This window comes from Camelus ferus, chromosome 2 (genome assembly GCF_009834535.1).
Source record: "Camelus ferus isolate YT-003-E chromosome 2, BCGSAC_Cfer_1.0, whole genome shotgun sequence".
Lineage (NCBI taxonomy): Eukaryota > Metazoa > Chordata > Mammalia > Artiodactyla > Camelidae > Camelus > Camelus ferus.
Genome location: NC_045697.1, coordinates 103,072,340 through 103,095,778, shown reverse-complemented (window position 1 = coordinate 103,095,778; position 23,439 = coordinate 103,072,340). Strand labels below are relative to the sequence as shown.

Genomic DNA, 23,439 nt, shown 5'->3' with positions numbered 1-23,439 from the left:
TCGGGATTGGCTTCTCGACGGCTCACATTTTGAAATGGTTTCCGGGCACACGGGGATTAGCGTCAGAGACCTTTCTTAGTGGTGTTGCCTATAATTCCTTTATAGGAATTACTTCTCCTCTAAAGGTTTATCTTGTCTCTTTCCTCTCCAAAGGACCTCTGCTAATTGAAGCTTCTAAATATATTTAGGCAAGTGCAGGGGTGGAGTAGGAATACTGGTAGGGCCCTGAGTCCATGGATTTTATTAGATACAAATGAGCTATTAATATCGGATGACTGGTGAGGGTAGAATTTGCTGTGTACTTAGGCAGACACCCAGGGCGGAGCGGTGCCAGTTCACCCGACGAGGAATCTGCCCTCCCAGAAGTAGAAGAGTAGCCGTCCACATCCCGACTGGAGGAGACAAAATCACACCACCAAAATAAATCCCGGCCTGCAAAGGGATAAACAAGAATCTGGAACGTGGAAGTACACAGGAGAAGAATGGCTGACGCAGTGGTAAAGGCGCCCCCTGGAGGAGAGGTCCCAGTGGGGTGTCCCCTCAGCAAATGATGTCGAGTCAGGGTGGAAGCAAGCACGGGAGAGTGGCTTTGAACCCCTCGGGGTTAGCAGCACCCTAAGATGGGCGGGGGCAGTTCTAGGTCCGAGATCAGGTGTGGCCAGCATTCAGGCAGAATAACCCAGGATGGAACCTGGAATAAAGAAATGGTTTTAGCTTGGGAAACCACCAGGGTAAGAGATGCCCTTACAAGCAGCTGGTCTCTAATTTAGGGGTGATGCAGGGAGTCATGTAAATGAAAATCAGTATTGATCAGCACCTTGGAAACACAATTATTTAGCAAATAGGATACAACTTGCAATAGAGTCACCTCAAGATTCTTCTGTCAAGAATCCACAGACGGTCTCTTCGCTGGAAGCAAACGGACAAGATTGATGTTTTAACATCAGCTGAGCTACACACTGGGCACTGCTTTTTTTCCTTTTTGCTTTGCCAGAGCTCACTGAATTTTTCTTTACTAGAATGTTCATTATTGTTGTTGGCATTTTAAAAAGACTTTTACTATGTTTCAAGTCATCTACCACCTTCCAGAGCTACTGAGAACCCTACTGCCCCACTGTATTGAGAGGCATGCATTCATGAAACCCTCCGGGTCCTCATCACTGTTGCCGCCAAGCCGTTGTTAAGCATTCACTGTGTGCCTGGCTCTGTGCCAAGTATTCAGTGGCCATTACACAACCTATGAGAGCATGGCTGTTATTTTTCCATTTTTACAGTTAAGGAGACTGATGCACAGACATTAGTTCACTTGCCTGAAGTGATGCAGCTCAAAAGTGATGGAGCCTGTAAAACAAGTCCACGTAACTCCTGTGCCCTGACTCTTAACTGTCACATCTGCATGGGATGGAAATAAGACAGAGGCAACTCTATCTGACCCAAGACCAAGGAGAAGAAGAACATTTTCTCTCTCACGTTCTCAAAGGACGTCTAGTCCTAGGACGTCTAGTCCTAAAGGGGAACAGCAGCTCAATTTCAACTTTTTTCTTTTCTCTTTATTTTCCCCTTTTAAAAACTTACTCTACTTTAAGGGATAAAGAGAGTTGAGCTGTGTTACTTTGATTTATTTGGTTTTCCAATTAAGGGGGGAATTTACCAATTGTCAGCTTTTTGCGAAAGTCTTCCTTAGAGAAGTCAGTCCCAAGCTTTTAAATATAATACAGCCTTTAAAATATCATGGTACCTTTCAATGATGACGGCCTCTCAGTTGCCAACACTGAGCTTCCAGATCTGCTGAAAACGTTCTCCGTTCCAATGCTTGATAACTGTAGGCCTGAGGAGTCCCTGCAGCACCTTTTTTTGGGGTCCATTGCCTTAAAAAACACTTAAGAATTATAGAAGTGTAGCAGGGGAGGGAATAGCTCAGTGGTAGAGCACATGCTTAGCATGCACAAGGTCCTGGGTTCAATTCCCAGTACCTCCATTTAAAAATAAATAAACTTAATTACCTCCTCTTCTAAAAAGAAAAAAATAAGAGTTACAAAAGTGTAACTGTTACACAGTCACCAGACTCAAGAAAAATAGACCTTTTCTATTTGAAAGCTCTTCAACTTTCACATTGCTCCCTCTTGGACCCTGGGATGAATCGATGGATCGCCCTGAGTCTCTCTGGCTTTCTTTTCCACTTGTCTTCCCTTGCAGAGTCACGTTCTTCTGGATTTCTGACGCTTTTTAAGTTTTTTTTTTCTTCCACTACTGTGGCTCTGCTGGTGCCTTGCCCTGATTCCACAGTCACCTTCGCCAGCGTCTCCTGCATCACCCTAGCTGACCCCAATGTCCACGCCGTTAGACCACATCATTCGTGTTTTACGGCGTGCCTACCGTGCGTTAAGCATTATCTGGTGACACAATGATGGACAAAACCTCTTAACTCCACTCAAGTCTACTTCCAGGTTCCTTGATTTTCATTCCTCCAGTGACTTTCACGACTCGACCCCACACAGCACCCTTCACGAAGGGCCATGGTTCAGGATTTGCTGTTTGAGATGCAGCGTTCTCAAATTTCTGGGTGACGCAGTGAGCGCAGGCTGCGGGCATTCACCCCGAACGTGCTCTCTGGCTGGTTTCTTGTCCCGCGCCACCCAGGTCATCGTTCCAGCGATGGTCACCAGTCCCCTGGAGTTTCCCCAGGAGCTCCTGGTCAGTCCTTAACTCTGGGAATTCTGCCACATTCTTTTTTTCTAATCCGCCCCCCCCCCCGAATTCCAGAGCTTCTATGGAACCACGCGGATGGGATCTACTTCAAGGCCACGTCACCCCCCCTCAGCTGTGCCGCCGATGCTCTCTCCCCAGTGCTCGAACTGACGGCTGGTGTAGTCCTCTCTTCGCAGCAACTGCTTTGACCTCGCCACACTTCCTCAGCCCAGCCTCCCGCCTTGCCCCGGCCGACCTCGCCAAGCAGGCGGACATCCCCCAGAGGCGTGCGCTCTGCTCTGACACAGCCTTCCTCACATCCGCTCCTCTCTCCAGCCACCCTACGCGGTTCTCTTTCCTCGTCTCCTCCTCACCACTCAGCTCTTCGAGAATCAGTGCTCTCGGCCTCCACTTTTTCAGTGCAGACTCTCTAATCCTTACGACTTGGCTTCATACACCCCCTCCCCAAGCCCTCTAAGGTCTCCAGAGACCTCCTGAGCCTGAGCACAATCCTTCCGCAGTTACACTTAGAAGGCTCCCCCTTCTCAGTCCATACTCTTCACACGGCTTGTTCAGCCCTCCTTGTCGGCACGCTTTCCTTGGCTTCTATGACCTTCCCTAATTTGTTAGCTCTTCTCTGCACCTCGTGTGTACACTTCATTGTAGATTCTCCTGGACCCTGGACTGTCCTAACTATTTCTAGGTTGAGATCTCTAGGAGCTAAACTCGTAGGGGAAAAAAAAAATCCCATTTAAAAAATTCTTTTAAATGAATTATTGATTTTTATTTATTTTGGGGGTGGGTGGGTAATTAGGTTTATTTATTTATTTAATGGAGGTACTGGAGATTGAACCCAGGACCTTGTGCATGCTAAGTGCACACACTCTACCACTGAACTATACCCTGCCCTCTTAAAATTCCATTTTTTTTAGTATAACATGGACAAGATCTTTAATGACGTGGCTCGTTTTTTCTTCTCCATTCTTTTCTTTACCATCGCTAATTGCCCCACACTCTAGCTGCACTGCATCACTGTCCCTAGACGTGCTGGGCTCTTCCACATTCTGCCCTCTCTGCCTGGCACACGTCCTCCCCTACATATCCTGTGCCCAGACCACTCCTGGTTGGCTCACTAGACTGAGCCTGGAGGCACCATCTCCTCTGAGAAGTCTTCCCTTACTCGTCTGGTCCTGATTATGTCCCCTTCTGTGCTCCTCGCTGTCACAGCACGTGTCACTGTTTATTCATGTGTCTGCCTCTCAGCACAGGGCAGGCTCCTTGAGGGCAGGGCTGAGGATTTGCCCACATTTATACCCAGCACGGTGGCTGCACAGGACTGGTGCTGGTAACTGCTTAGCCAATCGGAGCCAGTCATCATCTCTCTACTAATAAGACCAACCTTTAGACCTGAATTTCCTACAGCCTGCTGAACAGCTCTCTGCCAGATTGTCGTAAAACTAATTTACTTTTCAAGGGTTAGGATGGATGACTTTTACCTTCTTCTTTTGTTTTTTCTTGGACTTTTAAAATCTTGAGTGAACAACAATTGTTTGGGTTAAAAGGAAATTATCTATAAAAATGATCTTTAAAAAGTCAAATTATGTTCATACTGCATTGCTTAAATCACATTTGCTTGCAGGTAATAAAAACCCAAATCAAACTACATGAAGCATAAGAAGGGTTTCTCCGTAAAGATTCTGGTGTGTCCCAGGATAGCCACAAACAAAAACGTGGCAGTACTTGGTAAATCCCAGACCCGGGAACCCAGATGCCCTGAGAACCCTGTCTCTCTCTGTAGCCAGCCCAGAGAGCAGAATTGATGGCAGGAGACATCTCTTAATTCCCAAGGTTTACTATAGCTTCCACCAGGCACAGAAAAACTCTCTTCCTTCTTACAGTCCCAGGACAGGCTCCCGCCTGGACCACCTGACAGTGGCCAGAAGGAACATCACATTATACTGCGTGGCAAATCCCACAGTCACCCTGTGGGTTGGAGGCATGTCTTTAGAAATTGGTGGGCAGTTTTATATATCCATATATTATACATATATAAATATATATGTTACATATCTGTATATATACGTACACAAATTTGGGAAAAATGGTTATCTTTTTTCTCGTTCCTATCCCCTCCTCCTTCTCTTGATCTCCAATCACACATATGTTGGACAAACTGAAATTTCCTCATGGATTACTGAGGCTTAGGTACTTTTTAAAAACACTATTTCATTAAATTACCTTGCTATACCTGAAAAAATTTTAAAAAAAAGAAAGAAAGAAATTGGTGGGCAGGTGCTGAAATGTTCCAAACTACAGGTATCTGTCACACATACTTCTAACTCAGGCTGTTGTCTTGCTCCAGGTTTTCTCCAAATATCAAAATGCTTCCATCCCTCCAGGTTCAACCCTAAATACCACTTTCTCTGTAAAAAACCTTTACTGGGTTCCACTTGGCCAAGCCCCAACTCTTTTTCCTTTACTCTGAGCTCCTCTGTACTTTTTTCATTCTGCCTTATTTTACAGTAATTTTATATGTCTGCAAACTGACAAGGGTAAGAATATAATGGAATTAACTCTAGATTTTTAAGTCAGACCTGAATTGAAATTGATTCCCATACTACCTAGAGCTAGGTGACTTGTGACAAGTTATTTAGCTTCTGAACTAGTTTCCTCATTCATTAAAAAAAATGACATGAGGAGTCAAGGATGGAGTAGAAACTCACATGTTCTTGTGAGGATGAAGGAGATGTGTGGACACCCAGGCACGGAGCCTGTCAGTGGACACTCACGAATTGCTTCTCCCTTTGGGTTTCTCTCACAGGACTGTGACGTCCTTGCAGTCGGGGCTTCCCACTGTGCTTACTAAATGCTTTAAAGGTAAGTATGTCTCCATCAAACGTTTGTTGATTTGAACTCTTTTTAACTTGTCTTCTGAGCCAGACCTGGTCAGTAGTATTAATACTCACTGAGAGGTTCTAAGGGCTTTGCCTGTATTGACTTAATCTCCATGATAACCCGGGAGACAGGCTTTATTGCCTCTGTTTTACGGATAAGGAGACAGGTGCATAAAAGTTCAGAAGTCTGCTGGAGGTCAAATACTATGAGGTGGTGGAGAGAGGCAGGGGTGCCAGGGCCCCCTGCTTCTAATCACCCCAGCTAGCGAGTGGTTTCTTAGGGGCGGAAAGTATGTCTTCTGTGAAGCAGTTCACGTTGCTTTTGTTTGTTTGTTTGTTGAACTAGCTTACGTTTTTTCTAGTAATAACAACAAAGAGTTGTTTTGACTTTTTCATCCCTTTAATTAAAACTTCCAGGAGAACAAACAACCCAATCAAAAAATGGGCTGAAGACCTAAACAAACATTTCTCCAGTGAAGACACACAAATGGCCAACAGGCACATGAAAAGACGCTCAACATTGCTAATTATCAGAGAAATGCAAATCAAAACTACCATGAGGTATCACTTCATACCGGTCAGAATGGCCACATTAAAAAGTCCACAAATGATAAATGCTAGAGAGGCTGTGGAGAAAAGGGAACCCTCCTGCACTGCTGGTGGGAATGTAGTTTGGTACAGCCACTATGGAGAGCAGTATGGAAGTTCCTTAAAAAACGGAAAACAGACTTACCGTATGATCCAGCAATCCCACTCCTGGACGTATGTCCAGAGGAAACTCTTAATTCAAAAAGATACATGCACCCCAGAGTACACAGCAGCACTATTTACAATAGCCAAGACATGGAAACACCTAAATGTCCATTAACAGATGACTGGATAAAGTTGTGGTATATTTATACAATGGAATACTATCCAGCCATAAAAATGAATAAAGTCATGCCATTTGCAGCAACATGGATGGACCCGGAGGTTGTCATACTAAGTGAAGTAAGCCAGAAAGAGAAAAATACTAAAATCACTTATATGTAGAACCTAAAAAAAGGACACAACTTATTTACAAAACAGAGACTCACAGACATAGAAAACAAACTTACGGTTACCAGTGGGAAGGGATAAATTGGGGGTTCAGGATTTGCACATACTAACTACTTTATATAAAAAACAGATAAATAACAAGATCCTACTGTATAGCACAGGGAACTATATTTAATACATTATAATAGCTTATAATGAAAAAGAATATGAAAAGGAATATATGTGTGTGTGTGTGTGTGTGTGTGTGTGTGTATAACTGAATCACTATGCTGTACACCAGAAATTAACACAACATTGTAAATCAACTATACTTCAATTAAAAAAAAAAACCCAAAACTTCCAGGAGACTTAAAAACTTCTATGGCTGATGACAATGATCCTAAGATTTTACCAAAAATATAAATAATTGCAGTTGAGCATCAAGGGCTGATTTATGCACCACGCTACCAGCTCCTCGGGTCCTGGACCCAGTAGGTTTCAACTTCCTGGACGATCTGGGAGTGCCAACTGGTAGATCTCCAAGCTGGCTGCCAGCATTGCCACACCAATTAACCACTTGCATAACTGTCCCAGTAGGCAGCCCCAGGGAGTCAGGGAAAGCCCAAATTAGCTGTCCACTAGGAATATGGTGAAAAATCCTGACCTGAGCTCTTTATTCTTAAGACAATTTCCAGTTATATTTCATAGTTGAAGCCCAAGAGTTTTAATGATTAATCTCCTTTGAGCAGAGCTCATTGATAACCATCGTGTATCCAGATCACCTGGGCCAGGAATGACTTGGCAGGTAAGGGGGAAAACAGCAACCCCAGCTCGCACAGCAGCTGTGTTTCCCAGGTATTCTCTTCTCACACACATTTTTCTTCCAATAGATCTTCCCCTGAACTTTGTGATAAGGACACAACATTATCTCCATTTCACAGATGAGGACTTGGAGGTTCATAGAAGTGAAACGGCCTGGGAAAGCATGTGTGAGTTTGTTATAATGAAAGTCTTCCATCCAGGGCTTTCTATACGTACATATACTGTCATGTTTCTGGAGACAGCAAAATGCAGTCAAAATTTCAGCTTGGTCATAGTCAGAGGAGTAAATGGGGCTGATAAATACCTCTGGGAAAGAGGTATAAAAATGTACAGGAGAAAGAGCCGGCATGTATCTGGCCAGGGAAGAATCTGAGTCCCCCCTAATCTGTGTCCTTCGTGGGCAAACTTCTTCTTGGGGGTGGGGTGGGCCGGGAGAGAGGGGACGGGATCGTCCCAGACCCACGTAGATGGAGACGCACTGTCTCTCGCTTAAGTTTTAGTTCTTGTTCCTCCCCCATCTGAAGTCTAGAAACTGGTACTTTCGGTTGACTGAGTGGTATCCACCAATGATGGCTGCTGCTGCTGAAATTCCTCACGTAAAAAAGTTTGCATATTTAGATCTGGAATTCCAGATTTTGCAAGTTAGCATTTTCTTAATTTTTCAAGTTCCGTATGTCCTTTCTTTTCTGATTTAAAGTGACTCTACTCTTTTCATGATTCAGTCTGTCTCTGTAATTTAGTCTTTTTAGTAATTTGGTTTGTCATATTTGGCAAAGGAGATTTGAGAAAATTCTCTCAAAAGAGTAGTTAATTTTTTTATCCTAAAATCTAGTGTGTGAATAAAGGAAACAACAAATTTTTAATCAAAGTAAGCAATAACGACAGGTTTATTTAAAACTTCCAGTAGAGAAAACCCACTAGTTTTGGAATAAAAGTACTTGATGTACGAGAGCGTTAAGTGAATATAAAAGATTAGCAGAAGAAAAATAAAACCAAGCATAGTACAAAAAAATTTAAAAAGTTTGAAATGGATTTAAACAGGGATGTTCTTTAAATCCTCCAGATATTTAACAGAGTTACTAGGTTTGGCAAACAATTCACTTGAAAATTAAAGCCTATATCTGTATTGTAAACTCCATAAAAATTGCTTATTAAATTCAAGCACTCCATACAATTGGTATTGAAACGTACAGGAAGTCAATTTCAGAATAGCAGGAATTATTCATTTGCTCTCACAGTTACATGAATTAACCAGCTGCATAACTGTTTTTTTGGAGAGGATGCGATAGAAGATGCAAAAAAAAAGTAGGATAAAATCTCTAAAAAATTGAAACACAGCAAAATTCAGACATCAGTTTGTTTCTTTAAAGCAACAAACTGAATTTTACAGTATATTCTACATTTGTCATTTCCCACTCCCCCCACCCCCTCCAATACTCCTAAATCCACTAGTCTAATCAATTCCTAACTTCCAAATATTCTGTACATATATATTTAGCAAAGAGCATATGCCTAACATTATTCTGACAGCAGTATGGTCAGCATACAATTTTAGGAAGGTTACTATGTATATCATCAAGATTAACCTTTACTTAAAAAACAAACAAACAAAAACCATTACTAAACAAACAGTTTTAAAATATTATGAAAACCCATGAAGAGAAGACTCCACACGGGCTCTAAACCTGATAAAAACACACGTCAGCAAGACTATTAATGCTAAACTTCTGCCACACGATGACCTTAAAGTGCCAAACACAAAAGAATCTCTTAGGACCGTTTTTCCAATAGATGATTTGTCGCTGGCTTGGCCATCTCTCCTTTAACTATATGCAAAGTCCTGCGAAAAGTATGCGTTTTAGTTGACTTTACAACAGAACGTTACAATGTAAACTAAACAGGTTCTCGATATCAACAGTACGTTACCAAGCTTTTAAAATTTCTGAATCCAACAGTTGGTCGCAGAGGTCAAGTATGATCAAGGCTCCGTTGTCAGTTCTCGAAGGTGTCTGACTCATCCATCCTTCAAGTACATGCAAGGCTCAATAGTTTTCAAGAGGCAGAAGCCCGAGGCCGTTTAGGACACGGATGAAATAGGATTATGAGGTGAACCCATCTGAGTAAGAACTTTATCCAGCCACTGGAGGGGGCCGTGCAGATGGATCTCGATCCAGCAGGGGGTGCTGGTCACATCCTGGCGGTGGTATTCTGCTCCCCAACCCTAGAAACAACACTGGAGGTCATTTAACTTGCTTAAGTCAGTGCTTAAACTTAGGGAGCAAAAAGAGTTCACATAATCAGACATTCCGATTAAAGACAGGGTTCTCTCCACAAAACAACTGCTTTGTGTGCATCAACGCACACACATGACTCGGTAGGCAATTCCACAGCTCCCCAAAGTCCACACGTAGATTCCAGATTAAGAGGTACTGGTCTTGGGGAGTGAAAGGTTTAAAATACATTATCAGACTGTCTTAATAAAGATATTTTCTTTCATTTTCCTTGCCCATTATGTTACTGATATTGTAATAGATACTGTTAAATTCTCATTTTATCATCAAGAAAATACGGAAAAAGGCATGGTAGATGAACTGACATTCTATTTCCTCCTATTTTGCCACTGAAGCACATACATATCCAAAAATCAATTAGTAATAACTAACCATTGCCTTGAATCAATAAATTGTTTTTTTTTTTTTTGGAGGCGGGGGGAATTAGGTTTATTTATTTATTGTTGGAGGAGATACTGGGGAATTAAACCCAGGACCTCGTGCATGCTAAGCATGCGCTCTACCACTTGAGCTATACCCTCCCCCCAATAGATTCCATTATTCTTTTGTACAAGAAGGTAGCTTGCCAGACATCTTCAGAATGACTGAATTAGGACATGGAAGTTGACAGAAGAAAGTCCTTAGGCAAAAAAACTAATTTTGCCATTGCAAACATCAAAACCTCATTGGTGTGGTGGACGATGGAAAATGAGGTTCTGATAAATAACTGTTTCATGAGAGATGTCAGAGAAGGTTGGGTACCATTTATCTCTGCTAACTACTTATTTTCAGGAATTTCAAGAAATGTATCTGAATATCAGAACTTTCAGGAGAAAGCTGTGATACATGAACTGCTTATGTATAAACATCCATTCATTTGTACATATTATCAACAACCTGCTAAGTTTAATTAAAAGGTTTGTTTATGTGCATGTTCCCCGCATTAGACAGTAAGTTCTTTGGAGGCGGGGACCAGATCTTACTTATCTTTGATCTCAAATATCTGGCACAGTGATCGGCACAAAGCAGAAACTCCAGAAAAACTTGTTCAGCTGAAATGACTTACACATTTTTCAGATATGGGGAGTTTACTGTGCAAATAATTTATCAAATGCATGTTTATATTAAAGTCTCAAATTGATCATCTTTAAAAAATAGTACAAAACTGGCTATTAATATTAGTACAATTTTCTAAATCCTTTCTCTAAGAGATTAAGTATGAGAGGGCAAAGTGTGCAGTCCTTGTGATAATAAAGAACACTACTGTACCATGCACAAATCTTTTGTTGCCAACATATAATGAATAGCTGCCCTTCATCATGTCAGCAGGAGTTAAATAAGGAGTTATTAAAATAAAAATAAGATGTTTGTTTAACTCTCCAAATTCAACTTTCCAGGTATACCCATCACAGCTTGTGTTACCCTTCATTTCACTACTTACCACTTCATTATTAAACACAGACCAGGCCATAAGCATCTTGAAGCTAGAGACTTGAGGGGCTTTTTCATCTTCATGTTAATTCTTTGGAATAGGGCTAAAAATGTTTGCTGAATGAATGAAACCTCTAATACATTTTTAATGTGTATTTTGCATTATAAACTTTTTATCAACGTAAAGGTTGTTTTTACTTGTGTAAAAGTAAATAATTAAAAATGTGTAAAAGTAAAATCATTAAAGTAGACTGAGTAATCGATAAGAAATGAGTTTGAGGAGAAAGCCAGTTGAAGCATCAGAGTCATAAATTCTCCTAAATTCTTCCTTTCTCCAAATCAGTAAAAACAACAAACAAAACAACAACACTGGCAAAAAAAAAAAAAAACAACCAAAAAACCAACACTGGCAAGTCACTGTCCTCATTTTAAAATTCATCTTAGTCAAAATGCTAAGTCAAAAAATAAACAGTGCACGTTAATAACAGATGAGAAAGCTCTTTGTAGTCTCACAGGTACACAGCATATAGGTAAACCTCTTTAAAAGGTTAAAAAAAAAAACCAAAAAACCTCTTTCAACACTAAAAAGGTACCACACTAGACTATATGGATCTGTTAAATCATGTTTCAAGGAAACAAACACTAAAAGAACACACTGAAAATCTGCTACTATGACTCAAATAAGTAGGGAAGAAATGATACTCAGGGAAAGATATCTTTGCTGTAAAGGATGATTAACAAAGTGAAGTTCCAAAATTACCCTCTGTAACAAATGCATCACAGAACGGGTTTAACAAGTTTGGTGAGCTTCTGAAGACAGGACATAAAAGATTGCCTCACCCGAATATATAATTAGTTTTGTTTCTCAGGGTCACAGAGGAGGAAAATTTATCTTTGAGGATTCAGAGACAAGTCAGTCAGCCACTAGAATAAGTTACTGACTCATACATTTAATTAGATATTTAAATTTTTTTACATTTCCATGGCATCTCAAAGCTCACAACATGATCTGAGCGCTCAGGCAGGAGCCTTATTAACCCTCGAATTATCAGACCATCACAAGCTTTACTGGAACCACCAAAAAAAAAACTGACCAGTCAAAAATAAATCCCAGGGTGATGCACTTTTATTTTCACAGAAAAGATCACTTGCTTACTGCTGAAACAAAAGCAACAAGTGTTACTAGCGTAAAAGTACTAAAAACACAAAATGAAAAAAAAAAAAAAAAAAAAAAGAGGGGTGTGAGTTTATCGAGCTGATCTCATAAGACAACCAGGCATTTAAATTATATGTTACATACATAACACGACATTCTAACTAACAGTATTACAATAGCTAAAATAGTGCCATTTGCATAAGGAAAAGTTAGTAAAGCCTGACATTTAACACAAGCACTCGTACATTCCAGTGATAGTTTCCTAATAGCTGACACCCTTGTTAAAGTTTAAAAATGCCTAGATAATAAGCTGGCTTCTGTGGACACATATCAAGAGGACACAGATTTACATGTAACGCAGGGGTGCCTTAAACCCTGATGGGAGGACTCAGAGCTCGCTTACCTTCACAAAGCTCATGCGAATAGTACACATCTTTGTGAGCTCGTAGACTGTCTCGAAGCCGTGGTTCACAGACTGCGCCAGTAACTGAGCAAATTCTTGGTTATTAAAAATTTTCAAACTACACCCACTGGGGATCTTGCAAACGGTTGTGGGATGAAATCCGTGGTGGTAGTTGCAGTTCCGACTCTGCACAAAGATGCTGCTGTCGCTGAGGCACTCGGCATATACCTCGCCTCCGACATAATACAGATGAACTCCTGCAGGGAGACAGTGTAGAATTTGGTCATTATCGTTCTTTTACAGCTGAAAAGCATCAGCGTAGCCTCGGAATATACATTTACATGGATTTAAACTTTGGTGGATGAGATAAAGACGTTCTCCAAGTCTTGCACAGGTGATACATCTCAGTCAACTGCAGCAGGTGATACAATGCCTGTATGTGAACATGCAAGTCTAGGCGTTTTCTAGGAAATAACACAGCGAGGTCAGTAACGGAGCGCGGCAATTTCATTTTGAAAAGCGTTTCGCGCCCCACGTGGCCATGGACTGAGAGCATGTTCTCACTTTAAAACCACGGCACGATGAAACTAGACCTGATTATCAGGACCTACACACACTCATCACATAAGCTCTCTTGCATTTATTTTGTAGCTAAGGTGTTTGAAGATTTTTAGGGTGCGGGGAGGGAGAACTGAGAGAAGCTAAAGAACCAGAAAACCACAGGGGGAGGAAGTACTGCTGAGAGCTGGAAGATGTAAGGTCCAGGGGAAAGAAACCTAGAAAAATAATTCATACTGTGTGGAATCTGATCTTACTGAACTATCTGCTCCAGACTCCTTCCTGTGAGATCGAGAGTGCCAGGAGAGTAGGAAATTGATCTTAACCAGCCTTTAAAAAAAAAAAGAAAGAAAGAAAAAGAAAGACAGACAGAAAGGGGAAAAGACCATGCTGACAAAGCCCCACAAGATTAGAGGCCACCCAGCAAACAGTCACATCCCATGTGGCTTTCAACGATCAACTGTGCAGGTAACTCTGGCTCAGTCAATGCTAAGACTGTTATCCCATCCGAAACACTGCGTGTAGGGTTTATATTACACACAATGGCTAAGGCTTCTGTTAACAATGGAGTAGCTGGTGGAGCAGAAAGCCCACTTTTCTGTCTGACGTAGAGAAAACAACTTAACAGTGTGTTTGTGTGTGTTTTACTTTTTTCTGATTATAAAAATGAGGAATTTTCATTTTAGAAAATTTAGAAAGTGAAACAAAATGTAAAGAAGAGAAAATATTATCACTCCTGTAGTGACCCAGAGGCAATAGCTGTTAGGACATGTCTCATTCAGTTCTGAGTATCATTAAACTTCCTCTGCAAACATTTAACACACCTGCATGACTGCATAAATCCAACAACTTATTTAAAGGATTCTCCCATTACTGGTCCACCCTGTTGATGCTAATTTTCTGCAATTATAACAATGCCGTGATCAATGTCTCTGCATAATTTTTGATAATATCCTTAGGAGAAATTCCTGGAAGTTAAATTATTTGATCGAAGGCTCTTGATTCACTTTGCCAAACGACTGTCCGGAGTGCTTGTATCAATTTACACTCTCTCCAGCAGCGGCTGAGTGCCTTTCTCATTTCCCGTGCCAGTATCGAGTCTGAGTTTAAAACAACAAAATTTCTCTAATTTATAGCTGGAAAACAATATTGTTTTAATTTGTACGTGAGCCTGGAAATGCTCTCCTCTGTTTACTAGCCATCTGTGTTTCTCTTATGGATTTACTGTTCATATTTCTTACCTATTTACCCTATTTACTGAGGTTCTAGTGTTTATTATTTTTTTATGAGCTGCACATATAAGAAAGATAGAAATAATTTATTTCTTATTTGTTTCCCTGTTAGTCTTTTGTCTTTTAATTTTGTTCCTGGTATATATATATTTTTTAACCTTGGGGATGACACTTAAATCTTAAGTAGACAAGTCTGTCATTTTTTTTGTTGCTTTCAATGCTTAGAATATTTCTGCCTCTCTGATCAATATATTTCCTTCTAATTTTTTAATAGCTTGCCCTAAAAAAATTCAGCTCATTAATCCATTTGCATATATGGGATGAATTAGGTCAGGTTTTCGACCCCCCAGCCTCCCCCAAAAGCTAACTTTGTTACTGTAGGACCATTAGAAGACTACCAATTATGCTTTATTTACATACGTTAAAATTTTAAATACAGTATACAGTCTGAGTTTAATTTATTCTATTGTTTTGTGTGCACACCAATTTAATTGTGGTTGCATAATCTTTGATTAATCCTCACATCAAGAATTCTTTTCTTTACTATTCCATTTAAAAAATTAGCTATTTTCACTTGTTTATCCTTCCAGGTAATATTCACAATACATTTTCCAACTTTCAAAAAATATTACATTGTGATTCTGACATGGATTGTTTTAAACTATGTATTAAATTAGGAAGAATTAATATCCTTAAAATGTTCTCACAATATTAGGACTTCTTAAGGAACACAGATTGCCTGTTTTTTTTAATTCAGATTTTCTTTCTCTCTCAGTTACATAGTTCTCATATACTGCTGCTTCAGATTATTTCCAAGAACTTTATGTATTCTGATGCTACTGGGGATGTGATTTTCCTCTCCATTATATTTTTTGACGGGTTATTGTCAGATTAAAGAAAACTGACATGTAATTTCTAAACATAAGATGCTTTAGCAGTTTCTAGATAAACAATCATATCACTTGAAGAGACACAATGACCATAAGTAATTCTGAAGGACTAAAGGAGGAAGGACACTCACAGACTTCTGGTATGAGTGGAAATTAATCAAAGCTCTCTAGAAAATAATTTGGCAAAATACATCAAGAGCTTTTGACTTTCTAATTTCACTTCAAGAGTCTATCCCAAGAATATTATCAATTAGTTAATCATATCATCTACATATAATGACAATTTTGGCTCATTTCCGTAATCTGTAATTCTCCATCTGAGTGCACAAGTCAAGGGATCTGGAACAATCTTAAATAACAGCATTCCCAGAACACTTACTTTCTTCCTGATTGTTAATAGGAATGTTCCAGAGCACAGGGGCTTTTTACTACTCCGGGGTAGTGGTCAACTTAATGAAAAATATGTCCCTTTGTCCCAAATGTATGCCAAACTGGGTTTACATACGGTTTCAGGGGTTTACAGACCAGGGAAAGAGATCTATAGGAGATGAACATAAGTTCTAGCATTTCATCATTAAATGTGTAGTTTAGGTTTTTCTTTTTCCTCACTCATACTAAGGAACTATCCATTCCTGTTTAAAGAGGACTTGTTTTTTGTTTTTGCTTTTGTTTCCAGGATTAAATGTTACACTTCATCTCCAATGTCTTTTAAGCTTCTATTCAATAACCTTTTTTTTGTTGTTGTTTAGGGTGGAGGTAATTTAGGTTTATTTACTTATTTATTTTAATGGCAGTACTGGGGAGTGAACCCTTAATAACCTTTTAATTTGGTCCACTGTTCCAAATTTCATAGCAGGTCATCTAAAAAACTTTCACTCTGGGAATAATTTCAAGTTTATGGAAACAGAACAAGCCACAGAGAAAAACAGAACAAAGAACACCCATATACCCATTATCTGGATTCACCCATTGTGACAGTTCACTCAACATTGGCGCCTCCCCCACAACTCTTCCACAGACACCCTTGTGTACACACATACACTTACATATGTGGACATATTCTGACACAGGACTGTTTTAGATGGAGAGATATCTATATCTGTATGTATCTAAATAGAAATATATATATATATATATATGATGTCTTCCTGAACCATTTCATCATGACCCTTTACCCCTAAATACTTAAGTGTGTATTTCCTAAGAAGACAGATGTTCTCTTATAAGACACAGCACAGTTAGCAACGCTAGTGCACGGAGTGCTAACAAAATACTTTTATCTTATCAACCACTCATATTCTGATTTTGTCTGCTCACCCCCGAAAGGTTCTTCATAATACTCTTTCCCTGTCTGGTACGGGGTCACGTCCGGGTTCAGGTTATTACACGGAGCAGTCACCTCTCTGTAGCTTCTTTTTATTTGGAACATTCTCATACCTTTGTCTTCTGACACCGAAATTCTGGAAGAACACAGTTCCTCCTCACCCTTTTAAACAGAATGTTCCTCATCTGGGGTGTGTGTGAAGTCACCCCGTGGTTAGCGTCAGACTTGCATCCTCCAGTGGGATTCTGCAGGTGGTGCTACGTCCTTCTCCGGCCCCACGGCTGGAGGTGTATGGTATCCATCTGCCTCTCATTCGGGATGACCATTTCACTCTCCCAGTCACACTGTTGTCCAATTTCTTCACTATATAATGACTGATTTTTATTCTCCCTTGAAAGTAATAGGTAGTCTGAGGAGACACTTGAAGACCACACAAGTATCTGTTCTCCTAAAAACTTCTCTCAATATTTAGCATCCACTGATGTTCCTGCCTGATGGCTGCACAACGGGGGCCTTCCAATTTGACCACTCAGTCCACATTCACCAGTCCGCCTGCCTCATCCATTTCTTTATTTCTTATGGTCATGCGTGGCCTTATGAATTACTGTTGTTTCCCAGTGGTTTAAATTCATGACTATTTAATCACTTTGGTGCTCAAACCCCCCACAGCTGGCCAGTGGAAGTCCCTCCGAGGTGGCCCCTGTGGCATGCCTCCCGCACGTGTGCAAGTACCTGTTTACTTTTGGACATAACAAAAGGCTTCATGCTCATCCTGTGCCTGCCTGTCCCGGCCTTGGAGTCAGTCCTTTCTCCAGAAGCCCTGGTTCCTCTCAGTGGGAAATGGTGGTAAGAGATGATGATCTGAGCACTAGATGTGCTTATTGCTACCGGGTATCTTTGCCTCTTGGCCCTTTCAGCAGACAGATCAGAAACCATATGCATGTACAGACGCGTCTCCATGTGTACTCATACACACACACACACACACACACGTGTACAGGAGAACAGAAACATGCATATACACATACATACACATACTGCTAAAAGCATGGTTTCACGCCGATACCTCCACAGGGTTTATGTGTTACCGTCCTCCACACTCGTGCGTCTCTTAATCCACAGTGAAAACCCCAGTTCCCACAACACCCACACAGTTAGTCATTTGCTTAATCTTATAATACACCTTAAAGTTTCATAACTGTTTCATTCAAACGGCCACTAAATAATCAAGTCTACTAAAAAGCGTTCAGGATTTGTTTGCGGTCACTCTACCTTACCTGGCCCAGACTGAGAATATATAGGCCAAATACCATATTTATAAGTTATTTTGGATTAGTTCCCTTTTTTTTCTCCAGTGAGTTATGGTACTCATTTGAAATACATTAGGTTTACTTGTTTTAATTTGCTTCTAGTTCGAGGTTGTAAAGAAATTTTTACCAGCTATTTCATCCTGCAGTAAAACATACGCTAGAACAGTGCCCCCGAGTAGCAAGTCACTATTTCAGCTAATAAGTATCAATTTTCATGAGGAAGCAGACCACAAAAATCGCTGGTTGGGAAATGAAGTCCATCCTGATAATGCAATTGAAAACTTATTTACAAACTGGAGCAAGTAGGTATCATCGGCTGTTTGCTACAAGGAATGACGAGGTGAATCCTGGGGGAACAGGGACCCAACAGATAAACATTCGAGAGAGGTCCAAGTGGAAACTCACCTTTCCCAATATGCCGCCTGGTGTTTTCGATGGTGGAGTTCCGGTTCACGTTGGAGAGCAGCCCGAGGCAGAAACGGTTCTTGTTGTTGGAAGGATCAGTGAAACCGTCCACCAACACGCTGGTGGAGGAGGCATGGAACGCTTCACCCACGCGATTATTCAGCTCATAGTAGACAATAGAGCACCAGTGTTTGGGTTCCTCATAAGCGACGGCTTGAACATCTATAAGAAAGAGAAGCGTGTAGTCAGCCATGGTGAGGGCCCCGGGCTCTCAAGAACTGAAACTGTGTCGTAAAGCTGGCTCAGGGTCATGGAATGAAGATGGGGAAGAGCAAACTGCTCTCATCGGGTGTGCAGTTTGGGATCTTGAAAGCAGGTACTCCCCACTGAGTGTGACATTCCCCTCTAACTGGAAAATCCTTTTCTCCAACGACTATCAGAGCACCAAGGCGCCAGCTCAGCCAGCACGCCGGCAGCACCTGCTGAACGCTCACAACGTGCTGCTTGCTCTGTTATGTGCCGACGTGGAAATGACCCCACCGCTGACCCTGGCTCGCCATCTAGAGAAATGCAGCAAGTGGCAAGTGAAAAAACCAGTGGGGAGAGAACAACAGACGACAGGAAGTATGCCAAAGGTGCTGGCACAAAAAGGGTAACTTGGGACAAGCCTTAGGATGCCGATGCCTTTTCAAAGCAAAGAAAATCAGTTTCTAATTATTAATAAGAAGTTACTTTACTTCACGTCAGGTTCCAATAACCATCACAGCCACAGCCTTGCTCCGGGTCCTCAAACTCAGGAAGAAATCCTGCCAGCTGGCCATTCTTACAGAATGAATCATATCTCTCTCATCCAGATTTCATGCTAACTTCCTTATATTTGCTTTAAGTCCTGTAGAGCAGGTGTGTTTTGTCTCTCCATTCCCAGAATGGGCCAACAATGGAAATTACCCAACTTTACTGACAGGATGCAGCTTGTTAAGTCAAATCTCTTAAGACTAACAAATCTCCAAATAGAACAGGCCTCTAAACATTTGCAGCTAAAAGGTTCTAAAGATAAGTTCCTTCTGGAGTAAAACCTCTTATACCACTGCTTTAGAGATTCCAGGAATACAAACCATACATATCCGGGATGCCAATATGTAATGATCTGAGGTTTACGAAGCCTGGAGTGTACAATTGTAAAAAAGAAAAAAAAAAGAAAGAAAAGGAAGAAAGGAAGAAAGGAAGAAAGGAAGGAAGAAAGGAAGAAAGGAAGAAAGGAAGAAAGGAAGAAAGCAAGAAAGGAAGAAAGGAAGAAAGGAAGAAAGAAAGAAAGAAAGAAAGAAAGAAAGAAAGAAAGAAAGAAAGAAAGAAAGAAAAGAAAATCCAGGATGCAAGCATGAACTGTAACTGTTAAGGGAGAATTACCTCTGTGCTCTTAACATCAACCGCCACAAATAGTAAGCTGCACTGTGCTTTAGAATTCGGTAAAAAAAATGATCATTTAAAAAATTCACACATTAGTTTTTTTTACACTTATGCAAGTGAGCTGAAAACATATACCACCTTCCCTGTTTGCTAAGCATCATCCCATGTCCATTAGCTGTATTTCAAAGAGCAGATTTTTTTAGTGATTTACAAGTGCCAAATCTTAAAGAAGGCTGTGCCATCATTAACAGAAGGCTTTAATCAGCTATTAGGACTGTTCACAGTACTATTCATCTAGGTCAGAGGCTGATAATTTTTTTTCTGTAAAAGGCCACAAAGGTCTTGTGGGACATACGGTCTCGACTGCAGCTACTCAGCTGTGCCCTGGCCGTGCTAAAGCAGCTACAGATAATCTGTCATGAATGAACAGAGCTGCGTTCCAATAAAGCTTTATTTACAAAAACAGGCTGAAGTAGCTGGTGGGCTGCAGTCTGCTGACCCCTGCTCCAGGAAAACTGCCAAAATACAACAACAAGGCCAATAGCCCTGACTCATGAAAATATTAACTGTAAACTTATTCTGGTGGGCAAAAATTTTTAAGCCTTTTAAAGGAAAAAATTTAAAGCAATTTAAAGGTCTATTTCCTGAAATCAGACATTTTAGGCCTAACGACCACGGCTACAGATCCACATGCTCATAGCTGGTTAGCCCATTCTGTCCTGCTAGCCTGTTCCCCAAATGCAAATTTCAAAGATGTGTGAGACAGGAGTTATTTTCTGCAACCAGCATCTTTATCTGTTGGCTCATAATTTCTATGTTGGAGAGAATGTTCTAGAGAATATTCAGGAACCATAAAATACAGAGCCAGTAAAAAAGACATAAAAAATGTTTACAGATTAAAAAGGTATGCATTCCAATTCATTACACTGCACGTCAAAGGAAGGTTCTTTGAGTTCATCATCAACTTTTAAGAACTTAAAAAATATGGGGAGGAGGGTACAGCTCAGTGGTAGAGCACATGCCTAGCATACCTGAGGTCCTGGGTTCCATCCCCAGCACCTCTACTGAAAAGTCAAATAAATAAATAAACCTAATTACCTCCTCCCTGCAAAAAAAATTAAGTAAAATAAAAAAATTTTAAAAATATAACCAACATTGACAGAGTCTGAGGTGCCTCCAGCAAAAAAGTGATAAGAATGATGAGATAAGACATACCTAGTAATCTGATTGCATTTTAACTTCCATTTGTGTTAAAGGAATACAAACTGCATGCTCTATGCCCTAGCTGAGTGCACGGTGAGGCACGTTCCTCCATGAGACGTTCCTCGGGGACAGTTTCAGCCAACAGTGTGGTCATGACGTCTTACAGTTACTCAGGGATTCTCCCAGCACTTCCTGACCCGAGTTCTCAGCTTCACGAAGCTTCTGGACCTGTCCCTGCAGCCCGGGCAGGGTGACAGCCCCCTCACCTCAGGCACACTCTCAGGGTAACACAGACCCACCTCTACTAGAGGAGACGAGAAGTGAGCGCTTCAGGGTGAGGAGAGGAGGAACATGTGCCTCAATCCCGTCTTACAGCAAGGTTAGCAACAAGCACACAGCAAGAGACAAACACACGTGATTAGCTTCTGCTGCAGCCACTCACAGATGAGGGCTGGAGAAGAGACGGGGCTTAGGAGTGCCTCTCTCAACTACCGAAGAACCTTCTGGAAAGCCTTGGTATATGAACTTCTAATTTTGGAAATCACCAGGGAAAACGCTCCTTCAGTTTTGTTAGGTTTGCTGTTTTTCAATAACCCTTAGCCTTCACTTAAAAATATTCTTTTTTTCTTTTTTAAGATTTTTAAAAATTCATTTCTGTTCATTTCTGGCATACAGCACAGTGATTCAGTTATATACGTATGCATTCCTTTCCATATTCTTTTTCACTATAGGTCATTACAAGGTATTGAATATAGTTCCCTGTGCTATACAGTAGGACCTTGCTGTTTATCCATTTTATATATATAGTTAGTATCTGCAAATTCCAAACTGCCAATTTATCCCTGCCCACCCCCTAAAAATATTCTTTTATCATCAATCCAAAATTGTTAAGCACTGACGCTCTAAACAGATGACTGCACAGTTACACCCAGGTCTTCGCTGGTTACGTCAGTGTGTTTGTTCTCCCTATAAAAGGCTCATCTGTAACCCAAAGAATTCTTTCTGTCCAGCTCCTCTCACTGTGCTTTTACTAAAATAACGATCTAATAAAGACTAGTAAAAATCTATGAGAAAAAGTAACACTTGGACAGATAAACTTTCAGCTCTAAAAAGGGAATCAGCAGCAACTCGTTTTACCTCCTCGGCTGATTTCTGAGGGCAGTGAAGGCGCCATCATGTTCGTGTCCATGGGCTGAGAGCCGTCCTGGCTCATGGGGTCTTCAGGGGGCAGGTAAGCAGGCGGGGGCGTATCTGCTACAAAATTTTGAAAAAAAAGAAACAAAGATTTCTTTATCCTTAGTAAACATATTCTTTTAAAACATACTCTCTTCCTGTGCTGAAATTCTTAAGAAATTAAACTCGTTTCAACTTCCCCATCAGAAGACGGGATGCTACAGACACTGGACTTGGTGTACATTTTTGGAAAGTTACTACCATCTCATAATCTTATACAATTGTAGTGGAAATGCAGTGGTAGGAAAGCATTATATGCCAGTTCCAGAACTTGTCTGCCCACCCAGGGTCATGCCATTTACAAACAATCAGAAGGGCATCCAAACGTGCCTTCACACAATCCACTTGGAAAGGACCTCTGCATTTCGTTGTTACCCCAGTAGGTGGAAAACAGTTGAAAGCCACCCAGGACTTAAGAAAACGGGCTTCAGGGTCTCTCGCATTAAATCTATAGGCTCTCAGGGATTTACCAACTAAGACCCATTACAGCCAACTTCCTGGCTGCAACTGTTAGTTTCCCATGACTTCAAGAAGTCAGAGGACTACCTTCTCCCTGCTCCCTTAAATAGTCACTAGTTTCAAAATCCCTAGTAGCAGCATAATAGGAAATGAATCAGTTTATCACAATTATCTTCTATTTCAGAATTTGCATATGTTTCTTCTGGAGAGCTCACAGCCAGATGCCAAGTAAGAGGCAAATAGTGTGATTTTTGAAACAAAGAACACTAACACAAGTTCTGAGCTTTCTTAAAAGAAAGGGTATGGCTTTCCCAGGAACCATCCTTTGCGATGGAAAATGAATTCCTCCTGGGCTATGGTGAGCCTGTCTAGTACCACGTAGCAGAAACCACAGAGCAGGGAACAAAGTTTCACCTTAAGGAACCACCAATAACTCGGATGTACTCTAGACCACTCAGGGCAACCATTGCATACAAATAGCTAACACTGTTCTTCCAGAGTTTCTTCGCGATTTCCCAGACTGACTACAGCTGAACCACAACCTGCTAACGCCCAGCATCCAGCTGCTAGCCAGGCCTCAGAGCATGAAGTCAGGACTACGGGGACCCGGTCTGGATGCCTTTTCCACCCCTTCTCCAGCTTCTTTTAATTCAGCTTCTTCCCTGCAGCTGTAACACTGCCTCCTCTTTATTTCCAACCAGGAATGAAGACAAAGAGACTCGTCTGAGACCAAACCC

The 23,439-nt window shown here is 41.0% G+C and overlaps 1 protein-coding gene across 4 annotated transcripts in view; it reads right to left on the bottom strand.

The window, feature by feature from the left end:
- Positions 1 to 8,277: 8,277 nt before the first annotated feature.
- Positions 8,278 to 23,439, bottom strand: part of SMAD1 (SMAD family member 1) — a 67,442-nt gene continuing 52,280 nt past the window's right edge. For 3 of the 4 annotated variants that reach the window (XM_032464300.1, XM_032464310.1, XM_032464318.1), the window contains exons 4-7: positions 22,148 to 22,264; positions 18,401 to 18,622; positions 12,682 to 12,938; positions 8,278 to 9,642 (exon numbers count right to left, since the gene is read on the bottom strand). In XM_032464300.1, coding sequence (XP_032320191.1) covers positions 9,499 to 9,642; positions 12,682 to 12,938; positions 18,401 to 18,622; positions 22,148 to 22,264 — 740 coding nt within the window. In that variant the 3' untranslated portion in view covers positions 8,278 to 9,498. The remainder of the gene's footprint in view (positions 9,643 to 12,681; positions 12,939 to 18,400; positions 18,623 to 22,147; positions 22,265 to 23,439) is intronic. The other variant, XM_032464320.1, reaches the window with a different exon arrangement.